Source organism: Balearica regulorum, chromosome 4 (genome assembly GCF_011004875.1).
Source record: "Balearica regulorum gibbericeps isolate bBalReg1 chromosome 4, bBalReg1.pri, whole genome shotgun sequence".
NCBI lineage: Eukaryota > Metazoa > Chordata > Aves > Gruiformes > Gruidae > Balearica > Balearica regulorum.
Window position 1 is genome coordinate 68,808,825 of NC_046187.1, and position 23,210 is coordinate 68,832,034.

The following is a 23,210-nucleotide window of genomic DNA, read 5'->3' on the forward strand; positions in this document are numbered from 1 at the left end:
TTGTGAACCAAAGCGACAAAGTGCCAGCACAGAATCCATTTGCCCGAGGAATTGCTTGAGTCCATTTTGCATCACAGTGCTTCCATGCAGGTGATATGCTTGCCAGTGTCTGTTCCCCTGTTTACACCTGTGTGTGTCTGCAGTCCTTGTTCAGGAAATTATTAATTGAAGCAGGGGGAAGAATAGGGTCAAATAACCTAATTAGCTTAAAATGAAGCCTGATAGTTTAACATGAACTGCACTTGTCTTTGACAGAAAGGGATTGGACTGAGAAAGGCTTGATTTCACCGTAAGTTACTATGCTCCCAATCACAAAGTAGATAGCTACACTAGGATAACAAAGACTTATTATCTTGTTATCACAGGGTATTATTATTAATACCCTTATTATTAGCGCACTTCATGCATTACAATCTGACCTCTAGCCTTAACTTCCAGGCCCTGTATTTTACTGTCATAAGGTAAAGCTCCAAAAAAGTTCTCACAAGTGCTAATTTTTAAAGCATCATTTTATCAATATAAAAGCTACCACGTCAAATATTTACAAGTGTTTTTCCACATTAAAATATCTTAACATTTGATAAGGCAGCTGCTGGCTAGGTATCAAGTATATTCAGAAGAATGACACATGAAAGCAGAAACCCAGATTCTGGAACCTCCCCGGTGTCTCCTCTCCTTAGACAGTGCTCCAAAACATTGCTCCCAGGGGCTGTTTCCCTTGGCATCTGGTGTCTTTTCTAAAGAGGTGTTGGATGAAGACCAATTCAGTTACTGCCATAAGCAATTGCACTGCTACCTGACCGATGTTTCCCACAATGAAGTGTGAGTGTTTGCATTAATATTTCTTCAAAACCAGCCATTCTGTTTCTGGTTTCTAAAAACCAGCAGCAAAGTAGTAACATACTGCGAACCAACCGGGGTAATGAATGGAGGCAGAGGATGAGCACAGGAATAGTGCCTCATATCACTGTGTGTTAAAAATGCCCTTTTCTAATAATAAAGATAGCTGAAAGATTTGAATAATGGAGGTTTTCCAAAAGTATTAACTATTGCTTCTCCATAATGTAGGTACAGGGGGTTGGCAGCACAGGGTGCAGTCTGAGTTCTCCATCCCTCAAACTCAGCTGTTACTGCACTCATGATACCCCAGTGGTCACCCAAGGAAAGTGGTCAGGAACACCTCCAGTGACACTACTCAAGTCAAATTGCAATCTGTTAACTGTTGAAGGATGCTACTTTACAGATACTAACACCTACAGGAATATATGGAGTACCCTGCTGTAGGTCAGTTTGTTAAAAAAAAAAAAAAATTAAAAAATAAATCCCAAGACACTAAAGAAACACTGACAGCAAAGCTATCCCCCGATTTCTGTAAAATGGGTTTCCAGGCAATCCACGACCCAACATTTCCTTAAAGTTCCAGAGGAACCAGCCACTCCAGCCAGATGTTCTTTCAGAACTTGCCACGGCACGCTGAAGAACCGGGTTATACACAAAAGTTCAAGTGATTCAATACGTTGTTTCACAGCCGCAGTTAAAAGAAAAGCCAATCATAAACAAGTGGTGGAAAGAAAGTGGGGAGGCAGTCCTGCTACTGAAAAATCCATAGGTTTCAGTGACATCAAGTGCTCTAAGAAATTTTAATCATAAAAGGTATTGCAGTTCTTTTTCATGTAAATTTTCCACTCCTCTCAAACTAGTTGCTAGGCCATGCTAACTAGTAAAATATCTTTGTTTTAGAAAATGATTAGTACTTTTGTAACACAACGGGAAAATCACATTGCTAAGATGCTTTACCTTGTTTTATTTCTGCGGGTTTTATTCTTTCCTGTGCAGCTGATTTCTCCCCACAGGATTTCGACCTCTATTACTTGCTGACAACACGTCTGACAAATAGCTTTTTGCTGCGGTAGCTGAGGTTGAGCCATCTGTTTTTTCTCTAGAGCGCCATGCCTTATTCATAATGGCATTTTTCTGTTTCATTCCCTGGGGAATAGCACCTGCATGCTGATTTCCTATTTGACCCCAAAATACATCATCAGATTTCGACAACCGATCCCTCCCCTTCATGGCCCAGAAAGCGCTACGCTCCGGAGGCACCAGCGCATCCTTCATCCTTGAGGGCAGAGGCCAAGGGGCTTCCTCGTGGATCATGGGCAGGTTGCAGTCAGCCTCTGGATTTGAGGTGGAGGAGACAACTGAAGGTACCTGAGGAGAAAAGAAGACAAAAAACCCCATAACCTTGGATGTCCCAGGCTACTCTGTGTGTACAGTAGGCCTGCATCATGCTCTCATTGGGATTTAATTAGAGCACATGATATATATATTAAAAAAAAAATTAAAATCCCCGAGTTTACAAAGATCAGGTCACTCAAAGAAGTACTTGCATTCTGGTCTCCTTAATTATTTTCTTTTGTGACAATATTTTCATTGATATGTGACTATGATAAAGAAAATGACCAGGAAACTGGATTTGAACTGTCACATATATCCCCCGGAGTAAATAACTTAATGGGTTCACATGTTATTGGAATTCTGAGTCATCGTTTCATTGTATAATAAATTTCTTAAATAAAAGGAGATTTCAGTATCTTACATGATTTTTTCAAATATTAATGCCAAAAGCAGAAACTATGCTTTTACTTATTACATTTATTTTAATCCAAGATTATAATGGAAATTCAGTAGAGTAATATTTGTAACTACTCTAGCTAACTGGCTCCAGTAATTGCATACTTGAATTTTGTTTCTGTACAATTATGGAGAGGTTATGTTGTCTCAGAGAGGGTGAAATCTCCTGCGTGTTTAGTTTAGCAGCAGACTGTCACAAATGCAATTGCAATTGATCAGCTCTGTTCTTAACAGGATTCCTGCAGTTAATGGAAATTACTATAAAGAGCTTCAGGGCATAGAAATAATTGGATCACTAAAAAAAAAAAAAAAAAAAAAAGAAAAGAAAAAAGAATTGGATAGAAAAAAGTAGGAAAGGATAAACATGATAACTTTTTTTTTTTTAGAAACATCTAACAATTTTCAAAGACAGTCTTACCAGAGAGCATACCAAAGATTTTAAATTATTTTTACATGCCTCAAGCCATTCCTAAACAACGGGGAGGAAAATGTATAATGAAAAACATTAAGCATTTATTATCCTCAGCTTATTTAAACTAACAACTAAGTTTGCATCTCTGAAAGCAATCATTCAAATATCTATATGATCTATAAAGCGACTGCCAAGAATAATAGATTTCACTAAACTAAAAATGATGGCAAAATTTTTACTGACCTGGCAATTTTTGCGACGGTTTTGTCTTAGTTCTCGATGCAAGGCTACGATCCTCTCTGGGCTTATTAATTTTGTAGGAGAACAAGCATACACATTTGGAGTGATGCGAGAACTGTGGGTGCTCCGCACCTCTTGCTGAGAGTTTGCAGGTATTGACCCAGCCATCCCATTCACTCGGACAGATGTCTCACGATCCTCTGGCTGCCCACTGGCCTGTGAAATGTCTGTGGAAGAAGGCAGCATCTGCAAGAGAAAATACCGCTTTAAGAAATTCAAGCTAGATGAAGTTTTCCAACACTGTTTATTTTGGATTAGCAGAAACCACTCGGATTAATTCATTACAATAAATGTTCACAGAAATTAAATGTAAATAAACTACATTTACCAAAATAAGAAAAAAGATAATATACCAATTGTTTTCGATGTGAAGCATTCCTGCATCTGTCTAAAAAGGTATCCTGCATTCATCAACTCTTCCCCAAAATAAACAAACAAAAAAAATCTCTAAGCTTTAACTACAGCCAAAATTTGCATCTGGATATTAAGAAAACCTAGATAAAAAGTAGAAAAAAATCTAATTTAAAAAAATGCATAAGGTTAGCTCTCCCCTTAAAGAATCTCAAAATTTCTATTGTGATTCTTTCACATATATTCTCTCACTCTACACTACACAAGAAATTCAGGTTCATTTACCTATGAATGCTCAGGAAAGTCAAGCTGAATAGACTTCTAAAGTGTATTAGTTCAACTACACGAACTCTTAAGCAGACCCTCCTATTCTGAATCAAAATAATATTAATTCAGTTAATCTTATTTCACCTCCAAATCAACTTTAACACCACAAAAAACATTATCTTTCTTGAATATCTTCATTGAATTGAAGCCAGATCTAGAGAGAAATGGCATTTGTTTAATTACGCACTTTTTCATAATAGCTGCAAGCAGGAAAAGAAAATCTCCCTGAACATAAATGACTGTCACAGGGCAGTAGCATTTTATCATTAAAATACAAATTTATTGAAGCTACAGGATGTTACTTTTTTTTTCTTGTAATTGCACAGAAAAACAAATTTAAGGTTGTTAATGACAGTTTCAGCCTTTGGGGTTTTTAAAATATTTATTTTTTTCCAAAATTAATACATCTAATTACGAGGTATCACCTCATTGTCATTAGCCCTCTTGCAAAAGCTCCAGAAATGCAAATACTATAAATATGGTTACTTAATGTACAACACATTTTGTTTAAAATAATATATTGTTTTTCCTCTGTACATCTTTAATGAGCATTAGCTACATCACTTGTGTCCATTTAAAAATAAATAAATAAATCCAAGGATTCTGAAATGCCATAGTGGTGTAAGATTGCTCTGAAGTGATCCCCCAGAAAGACTGGCATTTAATGGCAAGCTCATGCATCAAAATATAATAATATTACAGCATGAAGAAGAATGTATGGTGTGTAAGCTGTTGCCATTGCTAAGACAAGAAGTTTCCCCGTCTTGCAGGAGTGATCAACGTGGAGCTTTTTGAGACACACGCTGCTTGCAAGGAGTTCAGGAGCAGCTCCAACACCAGAAGTAAACCATATAGGTATCAGTGGTGCTGTACTGGCCCAAGCTGTGGAGGTGACACTGAATCCCAGCAGCTGAGGTATACAAGCTAGCCAGACCTGAAGAAGCTCATTGCCCTCATCTCCTGTTGGCAAAGCAACCCTCAAAGCTCACGGGCCTCCTGAAGTGTGTGTCTTATGATTCTTAAGTACACCAACAACTGGTACTCAGCTCACAGGGTCACAAGGGTGAGCTGTGCCTGTCTGTCTTTAGACCTGGTGTGCTGCAGGACAGACCCTTCCCCAGGATACACTGTGTGAGAGGACATGAGTGGTAAAGACAAGCAAAGAACACCGCCTTTGATCCTATTTCAGCTTCTGGTCTTGGCTCCCCACCATGACAGGAGGGAACCAATTCTGCTGCTATTGGTCTTGTTAAAAGTACCAAACACAAGCATGTCTGGCCAGCTGAGACACTCCCAGGAGCAGCTGCCACCTGGCTCATTTTCTTCAGGCCAGTGAACAAGATGGAATTGAAGGACCACTCATATCAACCAACTTTGAGCACATAATTTAGATTGCTGCTCTTCCCTAAAAGACTTACTTTCTCTACACTGATTACAGAAGGAGTCTGTGACACTATCTGGATGCAGCATTTATTTAGGTAGGATGGCATTAATACCCAATCTTATCCTAGCACCACAGGCATAGATCAGTTGGAGAGTGAAAGCTATACATTTGGATGTTCCCCTATAAACACAGAAGCCAAAGGCAGCCTCAGAAGTCCTTGGTTTCTAACCAAGGTTATAAGTGCAGTATCTCCCTAGCACTCACAAAAAAATGCTGGCTGGCTGAAAGCGGTGGAGGAGTTACAAAGGGCAGCCCTGAAATGTTTTCAGGCATGAAGAGATTGGATCTAAAATTATTTGATGAGAATTTCCTCACTACAGGAAGCACAGTTAGAGGCATCCCTGGTGATAAATGACAGTCAGCAGGAGCAGAACAAGTTCTGGAAGCTCAATGACCCATGCAAAGGCAAATGACCATACTCCTCGTAGGCAGGAGAGCTGGTAAAGCAACCAGAAAAAACACAGCACCAAATCAAAACTGTGACACTGGCACATTTCATTTCTAGAAAAACCACCTCCTTGCAGCATCTTTCCTTTCCTTCTATTTCCTTCCACTGTTCAACCCACAAACTTTTTTCCCTCTTGGGATTACCGAATTCTGCTGTGGCCAAAGTAGTGAAACTTAGTAGAATGGTGGGTTAATGCAAACCCTGATGAGTAGAGCTGCTACCACACTACTGAAGTTTTCACAGGTCTGTGCTATATTTGAAAGCTGGTATGATTCTCTCAAAAAGGTTCTTCTTCAGTGTTTCATAAGACTCTGTGCAATGCTAAAGATCACATTTTCTATAGCACTATGGATGGAGCCAGGCAAAATCCTGCATTTTGTCTCAATACTCAGACATTAATTTCTTGTTGGGTTTTGTTGGTTTTGGTTGGTTGGTTGGGGTTTTTTTACAGTATTGGTTCTGTTTTCCTTTGACGTTCATGGCTTTCCTCTCAAGTTTCCACTAATTACCCCACCTGGGAAGAAATGAAAGTAGTGTGATATTCCACCAAACTTGAAGAAGTGTAAACTTGTATACTACTGCCAAGTTCTACCGAGGATTGACATTAAAACCAAAACACATTACCTTCCCCAACATTACAAAAATAAAAGGACACTGTTGTCAGAGATAAGAATAAAATGTTTTAATTAATCTGGATATTTTAATTGCACATTTTATCTTAATCTAAATTCTAACTTTTATCAGAAAATAAAGGAAGGTTAGTTTTTAAAGCTTTTCTTTTTTTAGTCATGGCTGTTACTCTACTTGCATTTACTGTTCTAGACAAACGCACACTGTTGCCCATGTATTAGAGAAAAAAAACACTGCTAAAATATCTGTATTATGTATGCAGTCAGGAAACATCTAAATCTTTGTCAACCAAACAAAATTTTACTTTAAAATGGCACTGCTCAGCGACCACAAAATCTTGAGATGGCTGCACAAACAGACATTTAGATAACTATTGAACAGCTTTATCAGTTATTTCACTGGAAAGGCCAGGCTGCCCTTAACTGTTTTTAATTTTTATACCCTTTTTTTTAATTTAATAATTTTAGTAATTTTATACCCTTTGGTATTTTTAATAATCTTTCTGAAGGTCAAAAATAACATATGTCTCAGCAATGTATTTTACCCTTCTTTAAAAAAATTACTAAATAACAACCACCACCTTGTCTCTTTCATCCCCTTGGAATTCCAACAGATTCAAGTCACATTTTCTCTAACGTCAGAACAAGAAGCCTCTTCCTGTGAAAAACTTTGTCTTGAAAGGTCCCTTGGTCCTGATCAGCAGGCTGAAACCCCCAAATTAAACTCATTCTCCCCTCTGAGAATGGGACTCCTCTGGCTGAAGCACATCTCCTCCTGGCCCGCTTCACAACCAATGGAGTCCAGGTTCTCCAGCTCTTCTCACCTTATCTAAAGCAGATACTTAAAATGAGCAGGAAACCTCCTTGTAAGTATCTCTCTCTCCACTAAGTATGAAAACACCTCCCAAACACCACAGATGTGATTGTCTGAAATACAGACATCAAACATTAAATATATCTCACCCTCAGTGTTAGAAAAGCTTCTGATCTCACCAGTCATGCACAAGTCATTTTAAGGAGAGCATCACAATGTTATTTCAGGCCTGTTTCCTTCAAATATGATTCATGGGAAAGTAGTAAATGGTTTCTTGCAAAGAAATGAGTAGAAATAAGAGGGGGAGGGGAGGAACAAAAAAGAAAAAAAAATTGTTCTACCAAGCAGTATCTCAGAAGAAATCCCCCGATACAAAGGAGGATTAAGCTATGCTGTTCTGCACATTGATACTCTATTCTGTAAAACAAATAATTCACTACACTGGACAGATTCTTTGCCTGGAGCTTTCCATCCATAAGGTTTAAGATGACTCCATGAAAAGCAATAAAAACCACTACCGTTATCCGTATGCTGCTTGCACAAATTCCCTCTCAGCCCTGAAAAATGAGGGCAAATAGCCACAATGGTTTTAGATCCACTATGGAAAGAATATATAAAATTTATCAAGTCAAAGTCTTCTAGCCAAGACAGATTGAAGTGAATGAGTACAGCAGTATTATCCATTACAGCCATCAGTCATCTGGACAGAGGCTGTTGACACAAAACCAGGACATGTGGCCCAGTCATTTGAGGGGAAGAATTGAACATATCCCTGTTTCTCCACACACACTCCAAAAGAGACAGAAAAGGTCTCCAAAATTACTGCACAGCTGCACTGGCTGGGATGAGCTCTCATGAAGGGCAAGTCAAGCTCTCTTGCTCCTCTGTGTGGTTCTCCAATGTATCAAAAGCAACACGGACACAGCCTCACGTTCAAGTTAGTCAAACTGGGTAAAGCCTGTTTCTTAAATTGCAAGTAGACATCTAAATTCCGAAAAAGAGCGGAGCCTTCGCTCTCACATTTCCTATGACACATCTTCTCTTGCTTCCTATTGTTACCAATGTAAGCAAACCAGTTGTTGCAAATCCCAGTCCCAGTCCTTTTTGTTAGCTGTTTAGTGAACACGAGTGTCTAACATTGGTTGACGAATGCTGTCCTGTGTGCTTTCCACTGGGAAAGGCAGACAAACAATCACAGTTAATGATGTCCATGATTAATCCTACAATAGCAAGAAAAGAAAGATGAAGACAAGGTCTTTCCAATTGAAAAAAAAAATAAATCAGCATTTAAAAGAAGTTGATTAAAATGAGACATGACAAAAGGCCAAAAATGGCCACATATTCTGCGTCTGACATTGGGCATGTGAATCCCATCTATGGCACCATGCTGAGTGCCACATGAACCCGCTGGAGGCAGCCCTCGTCCCTGGGATGTGTCCTCTTCAGACACACGCTTTTAATTTTCCAAGCAAAAAATAAGACAAGGTTTTAATTATGTCACTTGCCCAAATTTATTATTCCTCCACTACAAGGGGCTCCAATGGTTTCTCAGTTTAGGTCTTTTAAATGGAAAATATATCACAAAGACTTAGAAATTAACTTCTTCGTGCCTCCAAAAGTTTCAAGTCCATATTAGACATACATTGTCATTCCTATATCTCCCCAAAAGACTATTTTTTTTAATTTTTTTTTTTTTCAAAATTAAGAGGTAGACACAATGAAGCTTTTCTTCAACATCCTGCACACAATTTTTGCTTTTACTACAGTGACATAGGTGTTTTCTCTGGATCAAAAAGAATTGAAATAAAACCCCTTTTGTGCAATAGTATATGTTTATTATGATAAACTGAACTAAAATTAAATTAAATTACACTAAATTACTCAATTAAACTAAATTACAAATAAAGAGCTTCATGGTGTACAGTTTTATAAACAGAAGGGAATGACCAACCATCCATTGGGTCCTGAATGAGCAAAGAACTTTCTCTTTAAGCATGAGTAACTTGTTGATGCCCATAAGCCCTCCACTGAAGCCAGAGCTTCATAGCACGCTGCTACGGCAGATCTATCTAATCTGCATATAATTCCAACACAGTGGAGATGGAAAAAGAGTTCTTAACAGAATTTTTAAACCTATTTTCTTCTGAGAACCAGGCACAAAGTTTTGTACTGAATTAAAAAAGGTCAGACACTGAATAGAATACAGAGTCCCTTTTCCCTTCAAAGGGCCTTCATGCATCATTGCAAATGTTCCGTTGAAATTCGTCAGTAAGCCAAAGCAGGCAGGTCTGCTGCCAATGTGTAAGAGACTTCTATTTGTCACTAGCTCCAGAAATGTATAAAATCAATTGCAAATCTTTAATTTAAGAAAGAAAAAAAACAATGCTTCTGTCCATTGAGCTTTCTCTAGAAGCGTTCAAATATTAGGAATGATTTAGAAGTGAAAATCTGAGGGAAAGGAAGAGAATGAGCTTTCAAAGGATTTTTATGTAAGTAAAAGCTGGGCATAGCCCTGGAACCTTAGATGTGAATTCCAGTGAGAATAAGCATTGAAACGCAAAAGATGAATCCTCAAAGATGAAAAGTCAGTTCAGTTTAACATATGTCTACAGAATTCAATACAGGATTTTTAAAACCAAAGGAATGTATCACATTAATATGAAACAGTCTCTCTTCTTTGTCAATGTAACTGTTATTTATTAAATTAGGACTAGTAACACTTGGATATTTTCTCCCTGACATGTTTTCCATTGGAAAACTGATCCACAGAAATCTAAATTTTTCATGGGAACATACAGATCTGCCTTGACTGGAAGGCTTCCCGTTACACATGGAATCACTAATTACAGTACTTATCACAGACCAGAATGGTCCAAAGCTCAGTGTCATAGTGCCCAGCAAGAGCCAGTCTGTTCTCTGAAGGATCCAAAAAACTGGGCTTGAAACCCAGTGTGTCTGAGTCCAAGTGGGACCTCTGGCCACTGCGGTGCTGGATACTATGAGAAGGGGTTTGTGCTCCACTTAGCATGAATAGCTAAATATCTATTGAAGCAGGGAATTGAATGTGCAGCTCCTACATTGCAAATGAACTCACTGGACATCAGAATACAGATTCAACCTAATTCTCTCCTGTTGGAGCTGCTAAGTTTTGTGATAATTAGACACTGAGGGAGACAGTGTGAATGTGAACAGTATTTTGATATTTATTGTATTGGGAAGCTTTACCCTAATGCTCATTTATCACAGCAATGTCTGAGAAAATGTCTGAAGGCAGTGAAGTATTATCTCCCTCCTGACAGATGAGTTACTAACTACTGTCACATAAAACATTCATTCTCAGTGTGAGCTTGGGCAAGACAGTGGTGGACCCAGACTTGACATACTCAAAGGAGACATAGCCAGACACAGAGCCCTCTCCCATCCTGCAACCACACTGCCTTTTCATCTTACATTGACAGCATTGCTCATGATAGGATGATGGTATATGTAGATACGAAGACACATAAAACCCAAAGCATATAAAACCCTGACTAGTCAAATATAGGTAGTAGAAGACAAGCAAAAAAATATTATGTTTATGAATCAGCAAACTCTCTTGTATACTTTCCTAATTACTACAGGTAAACTGAATGCCATTTACCCTGAAGAATCAATCTACATTTTCCTTACCATGCAGTTAAATTATTTCTTGTCACAGAAACAAGTATGACAACTACGATCAAGTCCTATGAGGAGCGGCTGAGGGAACTGGGGTTGGTTCAGCCTGGAGAAAAGGAGGCTGAGGGGAGACCTTATCGCTCTCTACGACTACTTGAAAGGAGGTTGTAGCCAGGTGGGTGTTGCTCTCTTCTCCCAAGTAACAAGTGATAGGACAAGAGGAAACGGCCTCAAGTTGCGCCAGGGGAGGTTTAGATTGGATATTTGGAAAAATTTGTTCACCGAAAAGGTTGTCAACCACAGGAACAGGCTGCCCAGGGAAGTGGTTGAGTCACCATCCCTGGAGGTATTTAAAAGATGTGTAGATGCGGTGCTTAGGGACATGGTTTAGTGGTGGCCTTGGCAGTGCTAGGTTAATGGTTGGACTCAATGATCTTAAAGGTCTTTTCCAACCTAAATGATTCTATGAGTCCATGACTGAATGATAGCTTGCAACACTTAATAACACTGGAAGAATAAACTTCTTCAGAGTGATACAGAATACCATTCTGTGTGTAAAAATGTAAAACAAGCAGGAAAATAATCCTGTGGATTTATTATACTATATGTCCATTGTGAGCACCTCTAGTTCTGCTGATGAAAAATATATAACAATGTAATTTAAAAATCACATTTTTATGTACTCATTTTGCAGTGCATTGTGTTAGCTGAAGCACAAAACCCAGTATGAATCTATGTTCCGCATACTGTAGTGGTAGGCTTCCACTTTCCCAATGTTTTACAAATGTGTAAGGCAACATACATTATTTTTTTCCCCTTTTAAGCAGCAAGATTCTGCTTGAGTATATGTGACACAAACATTACCAAATATTGTTTGGCTATTTTTATATGCTTTGTTTAAAATAATAAGAGAGAGAAATGTGAAAGGGAAAAAAAAAGAGCTTGCTTGAAGATTACTGAAGTACTACAAGGGAATTCCTGTTTCTCCAGGTTGCCAGTTTCAGATTCTTGTCCTTAAGAATGTCTTCAGGTAGGTGCTACCCCAAAAATATGAAGCATATTCCAGGCATCCAAACTATTAATGATAATGCTGAACAGCATCACGTGTAAGGCAGAGTGTATCCCATTTGAACTGCTTTCCTCTTGCCAGTGAAACAGAAGTAACTAACTCCCTTTTGAATATGAATGTCCACTGAGTTGACTCAAATCTTAAAATGATTCATTGTAGACCTTTTTTTCTGATTTCTTCAGAAATCTGAGATGATGCATTGTGCAGGAAAAAAAAAAAAGGAAAATTCGTATTTAAAGTGAAATTGAATCATATGTTTTGCATTATCCACTAAGATACTTTGTCAAAATATCAGGGAAGTGTTTTTGCATGGAGCACTGACGTACTTTGTGGTAAGCTCCAGAAGATTTAAACCCTGACCAAAACAGCAGTAAAACAGCCAAATCCACTGACTTGTTTGAAGCAATATTTATATTAAGTGCTGAGATATATTTTATAACTACACACTGAGTCTCACTAAACACTTTAAAAAAATATAATCGCTGACTTAATACAATAGTGGAAATGGGAGGATGCTACGAGGAAGTGCAAACACCTACCTCCTGATCACGCATTGGTGTAAAAGCGACTGTGTACTCTGCCAGGGCCATGTCATTCACCAAGGCTTCCACCTCTTCATCAAATGCAGAGTTAGTGATTCCTCGCCTGTGAAATTCGTCATGCATCCTGGTAATGAGGCTGTTCCTTTCCTGGCACTTTCGGGTGAGGCAAGCCAGCTTAGCCTACGCGGCATGAACACACATACATTGACTTCACTCCATGCTGAGCCTGCAAGATTATATTTTGTATCTGATTTGTAATTTCACACATTTTGACCCAAAGCTATAGATTGCATTCCTATGTTTCTACGCCATTAGGTGCCTCTCCACCCTGCAACAGCATTACGTGTGCACAAGTAAACTGGAAAGAGACATTCCCATTCCAAGTGCAAGGTCACTCCTTTGACAGGCTGAAGAGTACCCATCACAATAACGTCAGCAAGCCCTTGCCTAAAGCCCACCAGCAAAGACCCAAATCAGGGGGAGCTGCAGAAGGCAGGCACACGCACAGGCGCCTGTAAGCAAAGGGACACATACACCTTTGTGTAGGTCCTGCGTTGGCTTTCAGGAAAATACAATACCTTCAGAGGAGCTAGCGCCAACTTCTCTTCAGACTTTCTCTTCTGAAGTTCTTTGTCCTGAAAGGTTGAAAAACATTCTGCATTAATTTATCGAAGAGTCATTTTAAAATACTGTAGCAGTTTTTTTGCTATTTGTTTTAGACCTGACTTCCGATACGTACACTTTGCATACTTGTGTGACCCTGCATCACAAACAAGATGAAGCGGTGTAAGGAGTTGGTTGTACACGGATAGGCTCTGGCACACAAACACTGCCCTACTAGTATTAATGTCGGTCTTATATATTTCCAAATGCTTTCGGATGTTTTTAGATGGAGCCCTATATCAGTGAGGTTATTACATCAAAGCAGAGTTACATCAAAGACTCGATATCCTTCATTATGCACTCATATTCCCATTTGCTCCGTGAATCTTCAAAAATACTCTTTCGGGAAAAAGTTTTCTCTTTTCTTATCTATATTATGTTGTAGAATGCAAGAAACAAAGAGGGATTTTCTGAATGTGTATACCACGTCAGGCTCTGAGAAGTAAACATCAACAACTTTCTACTCTGACACGATTGATGCATGTCCTCCATTAGGAGGTGAGCCAGATGACCTAGCCTGTACCTGATGATCTAAATGTTTATTATTCATGGGAAACTTGCTTTCTGATTATGTGGAAAAAATACAATATCCTGCCAGGTAAAATCCATTTCTGTTACAAAACAATACAGTATTACTTGCAATAAAGTACGGATTCCTTTGCATTCATTTTGCTTGAAAATTTGTATTTCTATAAAGCCTACAGTAAATATTATGTGCGTTTAAAAAAAAAAAAAAAAAAAAAGACTCCCTTTATGAGAATTCAGTTATGCTGAAAGAGGTCTCATGGTCCTGAGCTGATAAATTGTGGGCTTGGGAAGGTACGTAGTAGATAGGGCAGGAGAGGCATGATTTTGCATTGCACTAGCATTGAGGGAAGGAAGAAAAAGCTGGCAATAGGTCCTGCATTGGTGACATTCAGTTCTTGATGAGGCATTGAGCAAAACATTTTGTCGATGCAACATAACAATTAGGAGTCGCCCATTTATATGGATAGCACGTCTCACCCTTTACTCACCTACTTTCTGACATGCACCATCCATCACTACAGACACCAGACACCACAAAAAAAATTTATTTAGCAACACTACTCTGTTAAGAGGCATCTTAATCAATGCCTGAGAGAAGCCACTAACCCTCTGTACAGGACTGGTTTTAAGCAAATCACAGCACGTGACCAGGCTAAGGAAAAAAAAATCTAACCTAAAAAACCAAAACAAGTGCAACCAACAACAACCACCAAACCCCCCAAAACTGTAAAACAAGCAGATTTACTGTGGATGAAGTAGGATGAAACTTGCACCCAGTAGAGAGAAGATCTCTTGTATTTCAGAGGAAAGACAGAGGAGAAGCATGTTCTACACGTCGTATCATAGTATGAAGAATACTATTGAGAAAATGCCATTTTTTAGTTGTTTCAGAGTATGATGGGCAATTCCAATTTGGCTCACATTGTAAGTATGATCCCTTTTCAAAAACTAGTTTCCAAAGAAATAGGAAACAAATTCTAAAGGAAAAAAGTCCTAGCAGGAATTTGTTGCCACCAAAGAGTTCTGCAGTTATAGTCACACTGACAGCAGTAGCTTTGCTGTCACACTCTAAGGCAGTAGCTCTGCAAATGTTAATGCGTGTACCTGCTCCGGTTTGCCACGTGAAGTATAACGCACGAGTGTGAAAACTGCTCATGTCAGTATACTTGTGTATACAAATTCTCACCAGAATAACTATGTTAATTAGTAAAAATGCAAACCATGCACCTAACTGAAAAATGTGTTAAAGAAACTTAATGTGTAACCCTAGTAGCTGGACCAAAAAAAGTTAGAAATAACTCTATTAAAATCCTATCACTAGCTCACTGTGTTTCCTAATCTGAAACAAGAGAGTCAGGAACGTTAAAAATCCTGGTTTTTTAAGCCAAGGATGTGGCTCTGTAAAAAATTTCAGCACCACTTCACTTGTATTATGCTATCAGGATTATAGCAAAAACTGGCGGCAACTTTTATTATAGTCTATCATCTTTCCATAACACTGACCACCCAGGCAGTTTACATCTTTTTCTTATTTCTCTGAAGTCAGGGGAACTTTCATATGCCTGCAAACCATTTAATTATCCTCAGACTCATTCCCAGGAAAGACGACTATTTTGATTCTCTCCTTTGGGAAGAAAGAGGTAGAATCTGCCTAAGCTCGCATTTGTCCACCCACTTAAGCACACGGAAAACAGCTTTATGATACCTTTTCACACAGCTGAGCCTGAAGGAGTCCCACTTCATTCTGCAAGTCGTGAAACTGATTTTGTAATGCAGCCTGGTCCCTGAGCTGGGCCTTCAAGGTCAGCACTTGCTGCTGTAATCTCTTATTGGCTATTTTATTCTCCTCTATTTCCTGGCCGTCTTTCACGGCATAAACAGGCTAGAGAGCAAATACACAGATTTTCAAATTAGATTTATAAAATAATGAAAATATTCTCAATCGTGTTTTAGAGCACAAACTTTCTCCATCAGTACATGTACCTACCTTGTACATCAAAAGAAATTAAGCTGATATAAAACATGTGACTTCAAACTTTCATAAACATATTAGCACTGATACCTTGCACTAATCTTAAAATTTTTTATGAGAAAGGAGTTCTTGATCCCCTGTGAGAGCAGGTGTAGGAGTGGAATTTCACAACACTCCTTCAAGGCAAGTATTGTATTATGATCATTTCATGTCTGGAGAAACTGGGGCACAGACAGATTAAGTGACCAACCTATGGTCACTCGGTGAGTAAGAATAGAACTCAAAAGTCCCCAGTCTCCTGCTCCAACTACTATATAATAAGCCCCTTGATTTTCCACATATATTTATCTCAGAAAGCAAATACCACTCACACAGTTATATTTTTGTTTTAGAAGATTATTAATAAAACTAATCACATTTTAAGTATAAATTTTAAAAAATTAAAAGAAAATATTTATTAGATTAAAATGTAGTAATAGTGGTACAGAACAATTGGAAGGAGAAGCTCCTGAATTTAACTCCTCCTCCTCCCCCACTCTCCAATTTTTTTTTTCAATTTCATGCACTTAGATTGGAAGGATTAGTGAGAGATTTAGAGTGACGGTCAGCATCATAAGGTCAGTTCCTAGAAGTGACACTCTCAAATTAAACATATAGATTAAGAATGAGGAAAAATCTGAAGGTGAAGAAAGTCTTGTGAGAAACATTTATGCTGTTGTGAACTTACATTAAAGATTTCTGATAACGTGTTATATAAGCAAGTCTAAAAGATTAAGCATTTCAGTGATGTAGCTAAAAATTCTAGTCAGACCTATGATATACTACAGTAAAGCCATATAACCTTCTGACAAAACATGGAGGAAGGTGGTTTGATTTTAGTGGATGTTACAATTGATACAACCAAGAAGAGCTAATATTCAGCCTTGATGCACAGCAATACAGTTTAATTTTCCCTCGCTTTCTGACAGCCTTTCCAACTTTGACACCCTTGGTGACTACAACATACTGAAGGCACTGCTTCATAGAAAACAGCAAACTGAAGGGATAGATCACATCACTCTGCCTGCCACACATCATTGCAACACAGATAAAAACAGAAATATGACATTTTCATACTGTTCCTCCTAATGAAGCAAGTCCCCTATGCACAGCATTCGGGCAAGGCATGCATGCTTCGTACCAAACTTTTTGGCTCCCTCTTGTGTTAAGAGAAAAGAACAATAGCAACTGTTGGATACATCATGATTGATTAGACCAGGGTCGCAGTGATAAAAGCCTGAGGATGAGTCATGGTATTTTCCTCATCATCTTCTTTCCCAGACAAAAAGTACATTAAATAAAAAATGGAAACACTCCCTGACTCAAGATGCTTAAAAAGGTTAAAGCTCCATTGCCCAAAGCTCCATTGCTCCATTTCAGCCCTAGCTGAAAAGTCTTCATGAAAGCTGCTTACAGGAGATTATTCAATAATTAAATTCTTTCCATAAAACACTTCATTTTGGTAGAAAACATAAAAACTTTATCAAGACACAGAGCCACCTGAAAATTCAAAAAGCTTTCATTTACAGCCAAACTAGAATTGCTGTGATATAAATACATTCCAGTGAGGCTTTCTTTCCCTCTTGTGATGATAGAAAGAATCCCTGGATTTTGGGGACACACTTGAGCATCAATTACAGACTCCAGCTGCTCACTCACAGTGGAAGTCGCACCACAAAACGTGCCGCATCACAGCTTAGTTTTGTTTTTACAAATCTAGTATTCTGGGCTGGAAAGCAAAAAGGCCAAACACTGGAAACACTGGAGACTTCTCCAACCGCTGAGTGGGAAAGGCAGAGGGGACTGAAGGCAAATGCCTTTAATTAAGGCGACCTGAAAATCCATGCCTCAGAAAATGACTGTTTAAAGATAGCAGGACAAGAGTCTTTCTAAAAAAAAAAATTGAGGTGTCTATAATGTCTATTCAGTGCCCAGACTTTGGACTGTCCTGTAGACAGACACTCTACCTTGCATAATATCTATTCACATTTAAGTCTATAGCTCCAGTGGCTCGTGCTCTATATTTGCTTCAAATCTATTGCCAATAAAAATAATCAGTATCTCTGCATCCAAACCACTCCCACCAAAGGAATATGCTTTTCTCCACTCCATTTACAGACATACCATTACTTTACAGTCCTGCTTTCCAAGCATTTTGTCCCCAGCTTCTTGTTTAAGATGGTCTAATTCTGAGACAACCTGTGCCAAATGAGTTTTCATTTCTTCATATCTTGTTTCAGCAAAACCAAGTTCTATGTACCATTTCTGAGCCTAGCAGGAAGAATAAAAAAGCAAAATTACTACGTATAATTAGTTTAGCAGTGGTATCATTTCTCAACACCAGCTTACAACCATGGACTCGAGTCTAATCTCCACATCACAAGTTTTAAATTGTTGTAAATTAATTAAAATAAATGGAATTACACAATACACTATAGTTGTCTTATAAGAAATGAGTAAGACTCTTAAAGTCCTACAGAAACATATCTAACTAGAACTATGCAGAAAAATAGATTAATTTTTAAATTGATTTCTAAATTTGAAGGTACCTTGAGTATTCTGAATAACGCTAAAAAAAGCAGTGGTGAATGCACTCACAATTTCACAAGTTTCTTTGAAAGCCCTCAGAGCAAATGGAAAGTAAGATTTTATCACCCTAGGGAAAAACAATTCTTCCTGAGAAATGTCAAAAATGAAAAATGCAAAGGAGGAAGAAAGCTCTCCCTATGTTCGCCTTTGTATTTCTTCTAGGATGCATTTTCTCCACTTCTAAACATCTACTGTAGTTTTGGAAACCAAAACCAAACCAAACAAACAAAAACCCCAACCACAACCAAACAACCACTCTGTAGATCAGCTCATTGCCTGACAGCAAGCTCCTTCCATCATATGGGAGATCATTGCTTCTCCCTTCCGAAAGCAAAGGCTTCACCTTCTTTTAAGTGAACTGAAGAAGGTTTTGTAACACACAACTTCCTTGTTACATACAAAAGTATTAGAAGGACCAAAATTAATCAGATTTTAAAAAATAAATAAAAATCAAATGATCTCTTCTTGTTCATATTACAAGGTCAGAAGTCCTTACCTAACCATCCATCACTCATCCAAATCTACCCCTTCATTCCAGTTGCCTCACCTGAAATCTGGGAAGTCTTATAAAGCATCTGTCACAGGACAATCATTTTGTACACCCACCATGTATAAAATCCTACTGATTTTTACATATTCAGCACACTTGTTACTGCCAGTGGCAGGGAGTCTGAGCAATGCCTGCTATTGCATGAAACAGCCCCATAAATACACGCTTGCCGTAAAAGCAATATACATTCTGCTTAGATAAGCATGCAGTGGAGATCGTTCAGTAAAAATAGGGATGCAAAAGCTAATGTATTTGGAAAGGCACAATACTAAAATCTTCCTCAGTTGGTATTAAGTCTGCAGATTTACCTTACACAGGCACAGAACTAGCCATCCAAACACGCCTCCAGGTAAGCAGTGTTGGACTTTGTGTTTACTACATAGATGTCGAGAGAAGGGGCAGTGTGCGTGGTTTGCACCATCACTGGATACAGCAAGACCCTTTGACAGTGCCAGATTTTACATCATTTTACCTCTCATTCAAAAACTACTTTGAACTCAGGTTTGCCATAGTCCTCAGTGCTTCTACTCCTCCGCATTGCTAGCAAGGGGGAGGGAAGCAGCCTGCCCAGCGATGGCCACAGCAGATAGTTTGTTCTGTGTGTCTTTATTAATCTTCTGTCAAAATGTGGTGCAGGAATGCAGCTTCACTTGAAGTTCTGGCCAACCACGAATGATAGTGCAATTCATCACTTAACTAAAAGATCAAAGAGGTACATTTCGGTTTTGCAGATCAGAGACTTCCCTGTTTTGTAAAAGTGTTAAATCCTGGCAGAAAGAACAGCCATGTAAGAAAACAAGAAAGAAAACATATTTGCTCCTCAGAATTACATCAGAGTAGATTACCTCTTTTTTTGATTTTTCTAATTCCTTTTGCTGTATTTTTAGCTCCTCTTTTGCCTTTTTGACTTGCTCTTTCATCACACTGTAGCTTTCAAACGTGCCGCCCTGGATACACAACAGAAAGATGTGACTCCTCTCACCCATACAAAATGGCACACAGGTTTTCACAGAATAATATATGGTTTCCTGCTATCATCTGAATTACTAACAACATTTGCATGAAATCAAGATATTAGAGATAAATCTTTCCCTGTTGATTATTCTCAACTGAAGTAATAATTCTGCTGTTACAAGAACATAGCAATCTCCATAGAAATTCACTGTGGTGTAAGATTAATGACTACAGAGGAAAAACATGGATGAGAAATCCACTCCAAATAAAGATCCTGTCTTTAGGCATATGTTTCATAAAAATCAAAACAGTAAAAAAATACAGATCCCATCAGAATAAAAGTTAGTAAGTGAACATGTGCATACTTTTCAATAAGACATGATTGTTTCACAGCCCTCAATACTTCACCGTTACAACAGAAGTTTGTGGAAATTAATTTGCTCTACCATAAGCTTTTACTCTTGCAAGAAGATAAATAGTTTAAAAATGGCCTGAAAAATGCACTCTTTAAGTATTATTTCTAACTTTGTATCTTGCTGTATCATTTTAAAATTCTCTAGTACAACATTCAGAAAGAAAACCTCTCTGGTATTTTGCTTTCTATTTAAAAGTTAAGTTTAGCACACCAGATCTCCAGGAGGTTACAACATTTTCTATATTACAAAGTTAATTTAGTTTTGTCCTCCAAATGGCATTTATTTCTCCCCCTTTCTTTAGAAGATCCTGCTTGATAAGATTCCTCATTGTTACTATTTACCTCTTTTCTGGGGAAATAGTTCGAGGCGTCTGTAACCAGAACTCCTTCTTTCTCAGTCTGAGTTACACCACATGCTGTTTCAACTTTCTTTGGCTTAAGGCCACATTGTTGACTTTCTTCTTTTAGTTTTACTATCTTTTCCTTTGTTCCCAAACCTTTAGCTTTTCTCAGCTCCTCATAGGTGAAACCCAAAGACAACATTAATCCTTTCAATTTGGTATTTTCTAAAATAAAGTTTGCATTTGCTTTCTGAAACTCATTCAGCTGTTCTGAAGTTTCTTTCTTGATTCTGTCTATTTCTCTTTTCAGTAGATGTTTTTCCTCCTGTAAATCAAAAATAGTTTGATAACAGTTGGTTTTGCACTCTTGAAGTTCGGAAACCAAGGTCCTGTATTTGTCTTGTTCACACTTCACCTCTTCCAAACATCCCAATAAAGTTTCTTTTTCACCTTCTAAAAGAGATATTCTTTGTAAATTTCCCCCTCTCTCTTGTATTAATTCATTATATTTTGCCACATAGTTCTCCTTGTCTTGTAATAATTTAGCTATTTCTTTGAAGCATCTGCTTCTTTCTTCTTTCAGGTCAGAAAGCAGCTGGAAATATCTCATTTTCCTCCCATCCAGGGATAAAATACTCCTGGGAAGTTTATTTGATGTAATTGTCAATGAGTCTTTTTCAGAACTCCTATTTTTCTCTTCAACACATGAGAGGTTCTTAGAGAAGGTTTCAACAAAAAATCTTCCCAGGCTCATGGTGTTTTCTTCTGATAAGTTATTATAACATCCACCAGCAATTTCTTTCTCATTAAGTAAGTTTTGGAATGAAACAATGTTAGCTTCATCTACCGCTAAAATGTATTGAAAATACGCATCCATCTCCTCTTCCAGTGCACACATCATCTGAGCATATCTCTCATTCTCCTGTTGTAATATACAGACTTTTTTGGAGTAATTTTCATTCTCTTGCATCAGTAGAAATAACCTCTGAGGACACACAGCCACCACTTTTCCCTGTGCATATATTTTCACATTTCTTTCATTACCAGCTTCCAGTGGTGACAGATGACAGAAAGACTCATAAAAATTGCTCCCTGGCAGGAACAATTTTCTTAAACACACAGCACTCTCCTGCATAGGAGACAATATGTTTAGCTGACACTGCTCTTCCTCCGACCAAAAAGAATTCAGATAGTATGCATATTGCGTGTTTTCAGCAGCTATTTTTTGACATGAGAAATTCTTCTCATTTGGTTCACATAGTTTCAGGGTCTGGTCTTTCTTTTCTTTCAGGCCAATATATCTGGAAGGGTGTGTTTGGTGAGTTGGTTTCTGAGGTTGCTCTCCTTTCTCCTCTAGTTTGATTACATCTTCTCCATTATATTCCCTATTCACATCAGAGATGCAGATTTCTGAGAGGTTTTCTTGTTCCTCCATTAGTTCAGGGCTCCTTTCAAAATGCTTCTTTAAGTCTTTAAAACCAACAAATAAATTTTGTGGGCTACCTAGGCTGTGTTTGGTTTCCATTCCTTGCTTCCCATGCCTGATCAATTCAGTTTTAAATAAAACTTTAGAACATTCCTCAGGAACAAAAGTCATCTGTTGTGGTTGGGCTTTGTCATTCTGTATTTCTTCTCCTTTAGCTCTCCCTCTAAAGATTTTTTTGTGATACTTTCCATCATCAACAAATTTACCCAGACATTTATTTTCACATATGCTTTTTGGCAGAATTTGCTTGTTTTCCCAATGTTTTTCCACATTGTATTTTTCTAGAGACGATGCAAAAATTTCAGTCACAGTGCAAGGCATCTTTCCACAAAGAAGTGCAGAAGCTTTGTCAGAAAATCCTCCTTCTGCAACAAGGCAGAGGCCATCAGAGCAAAGATTGGTATTGCCCTCACAGAAATCCAAACTCCTCACTTTCTTCACAGTGGTGACAGCTGATATGTGGTAGCTTTCAGGTTCTAACAAGGTAAGTTGAAGTTTCTTCCTCATCAAAGCTTCAACCATAGAAACAGGGAACACTTTTGCTGGTAAATTTATAGCTCGTTCCTTCAAGAGAGAAAAGTTTTCTTCATCTTTGGTTTCCTTACTGGTCTCATCATTAGTTAACTTCTCAGAGCAAGGGGGAAGCAGTCTTGCTGCACAATATCTTGGGGTACATCTGAACAAAGTGAAACTATCTTCTCGAGTACCTGCCCTCTTTGTTCCAAGGGGGACCTGGTAATAGCAAAAGAGAAATGTTTCAAACTGAAAAATATAAGCCAAGATATATCATTCTATGTTGCTAACCATAATTTATTTCTCACTTTATCCATAAAGTACTTGATTACAGACAGATGAGAAAAAATATTTCAATATAAAGAGTTTTCAAATTATTTAAAGATTTGCAATGAGAGTAATGATACAAATAAGGTATAAGTCAATTTTTTCTTGGTGCACACCTGTATTCATCTTGAATAACATCTTTAGTAGCTATGATTTAAAACTATTTTTATTTTCATCTTTAAATACACCAACAATTCATTTTATCTCAA

The 23,210-nt window shown here is 38.1% G+C and overlaps 1 protein-coding gene across 4 annotated transcripts in view; it reads right to left on the minus strand.

Moving 5' to 3' along the window:
- Window positions 1–23,210, minus strand: part of C4H4orf50 (chromosome 4 C4orf50 homolog) — a 48,685-nt gene that overhangs the window by 15,051 nt on the left and 10,424 nt on the right. For 3 of the 4 annotated variants that reach the window (XM_075752522.1, XM_075752520.1, XM_075752521.1), the window contains exons 6-13: window positions 20,677–22,893; window positions 19,811–19,912; window positions 17,951–18,097; window positions 15,521–15,697; window positions 13,203–13,259; window positions 12,622–12,804; window positions 3,287–3,529; window positions 1,798–2,208 (exon numbers count right to left, since the gene is read on the minus strand). In XM_075752522.1, the coding sequence (XP_075608637.1) occupies window positions 1,819–2,208; window positions 3,287–3,529; window positions 12,622–12,804; window positions 13,203–13,259; window positions 15,521–15,697; window positions 17,951–18,097; window positions 19,811–19,912; window positions 20,677–22,893 (3,516 nt within the window). In that variant the 3' untranslated portion in view covers window positions 1,798–1,818. Of the gene's footprint in view, window positions 1–1,797; window positions 2,209–3,286; window positions 3,530–12,621; window positions 12,851–13,202; window positions 13,260–15,520; window positions 15,698–17,950; window positions 18,098–19,810; window positions 19,913–20,676; window positions 22,894–23,210 lie in introns of those variants that run through there. The other variant, XM_075752524.1, reaches the window with a different exon arrangement.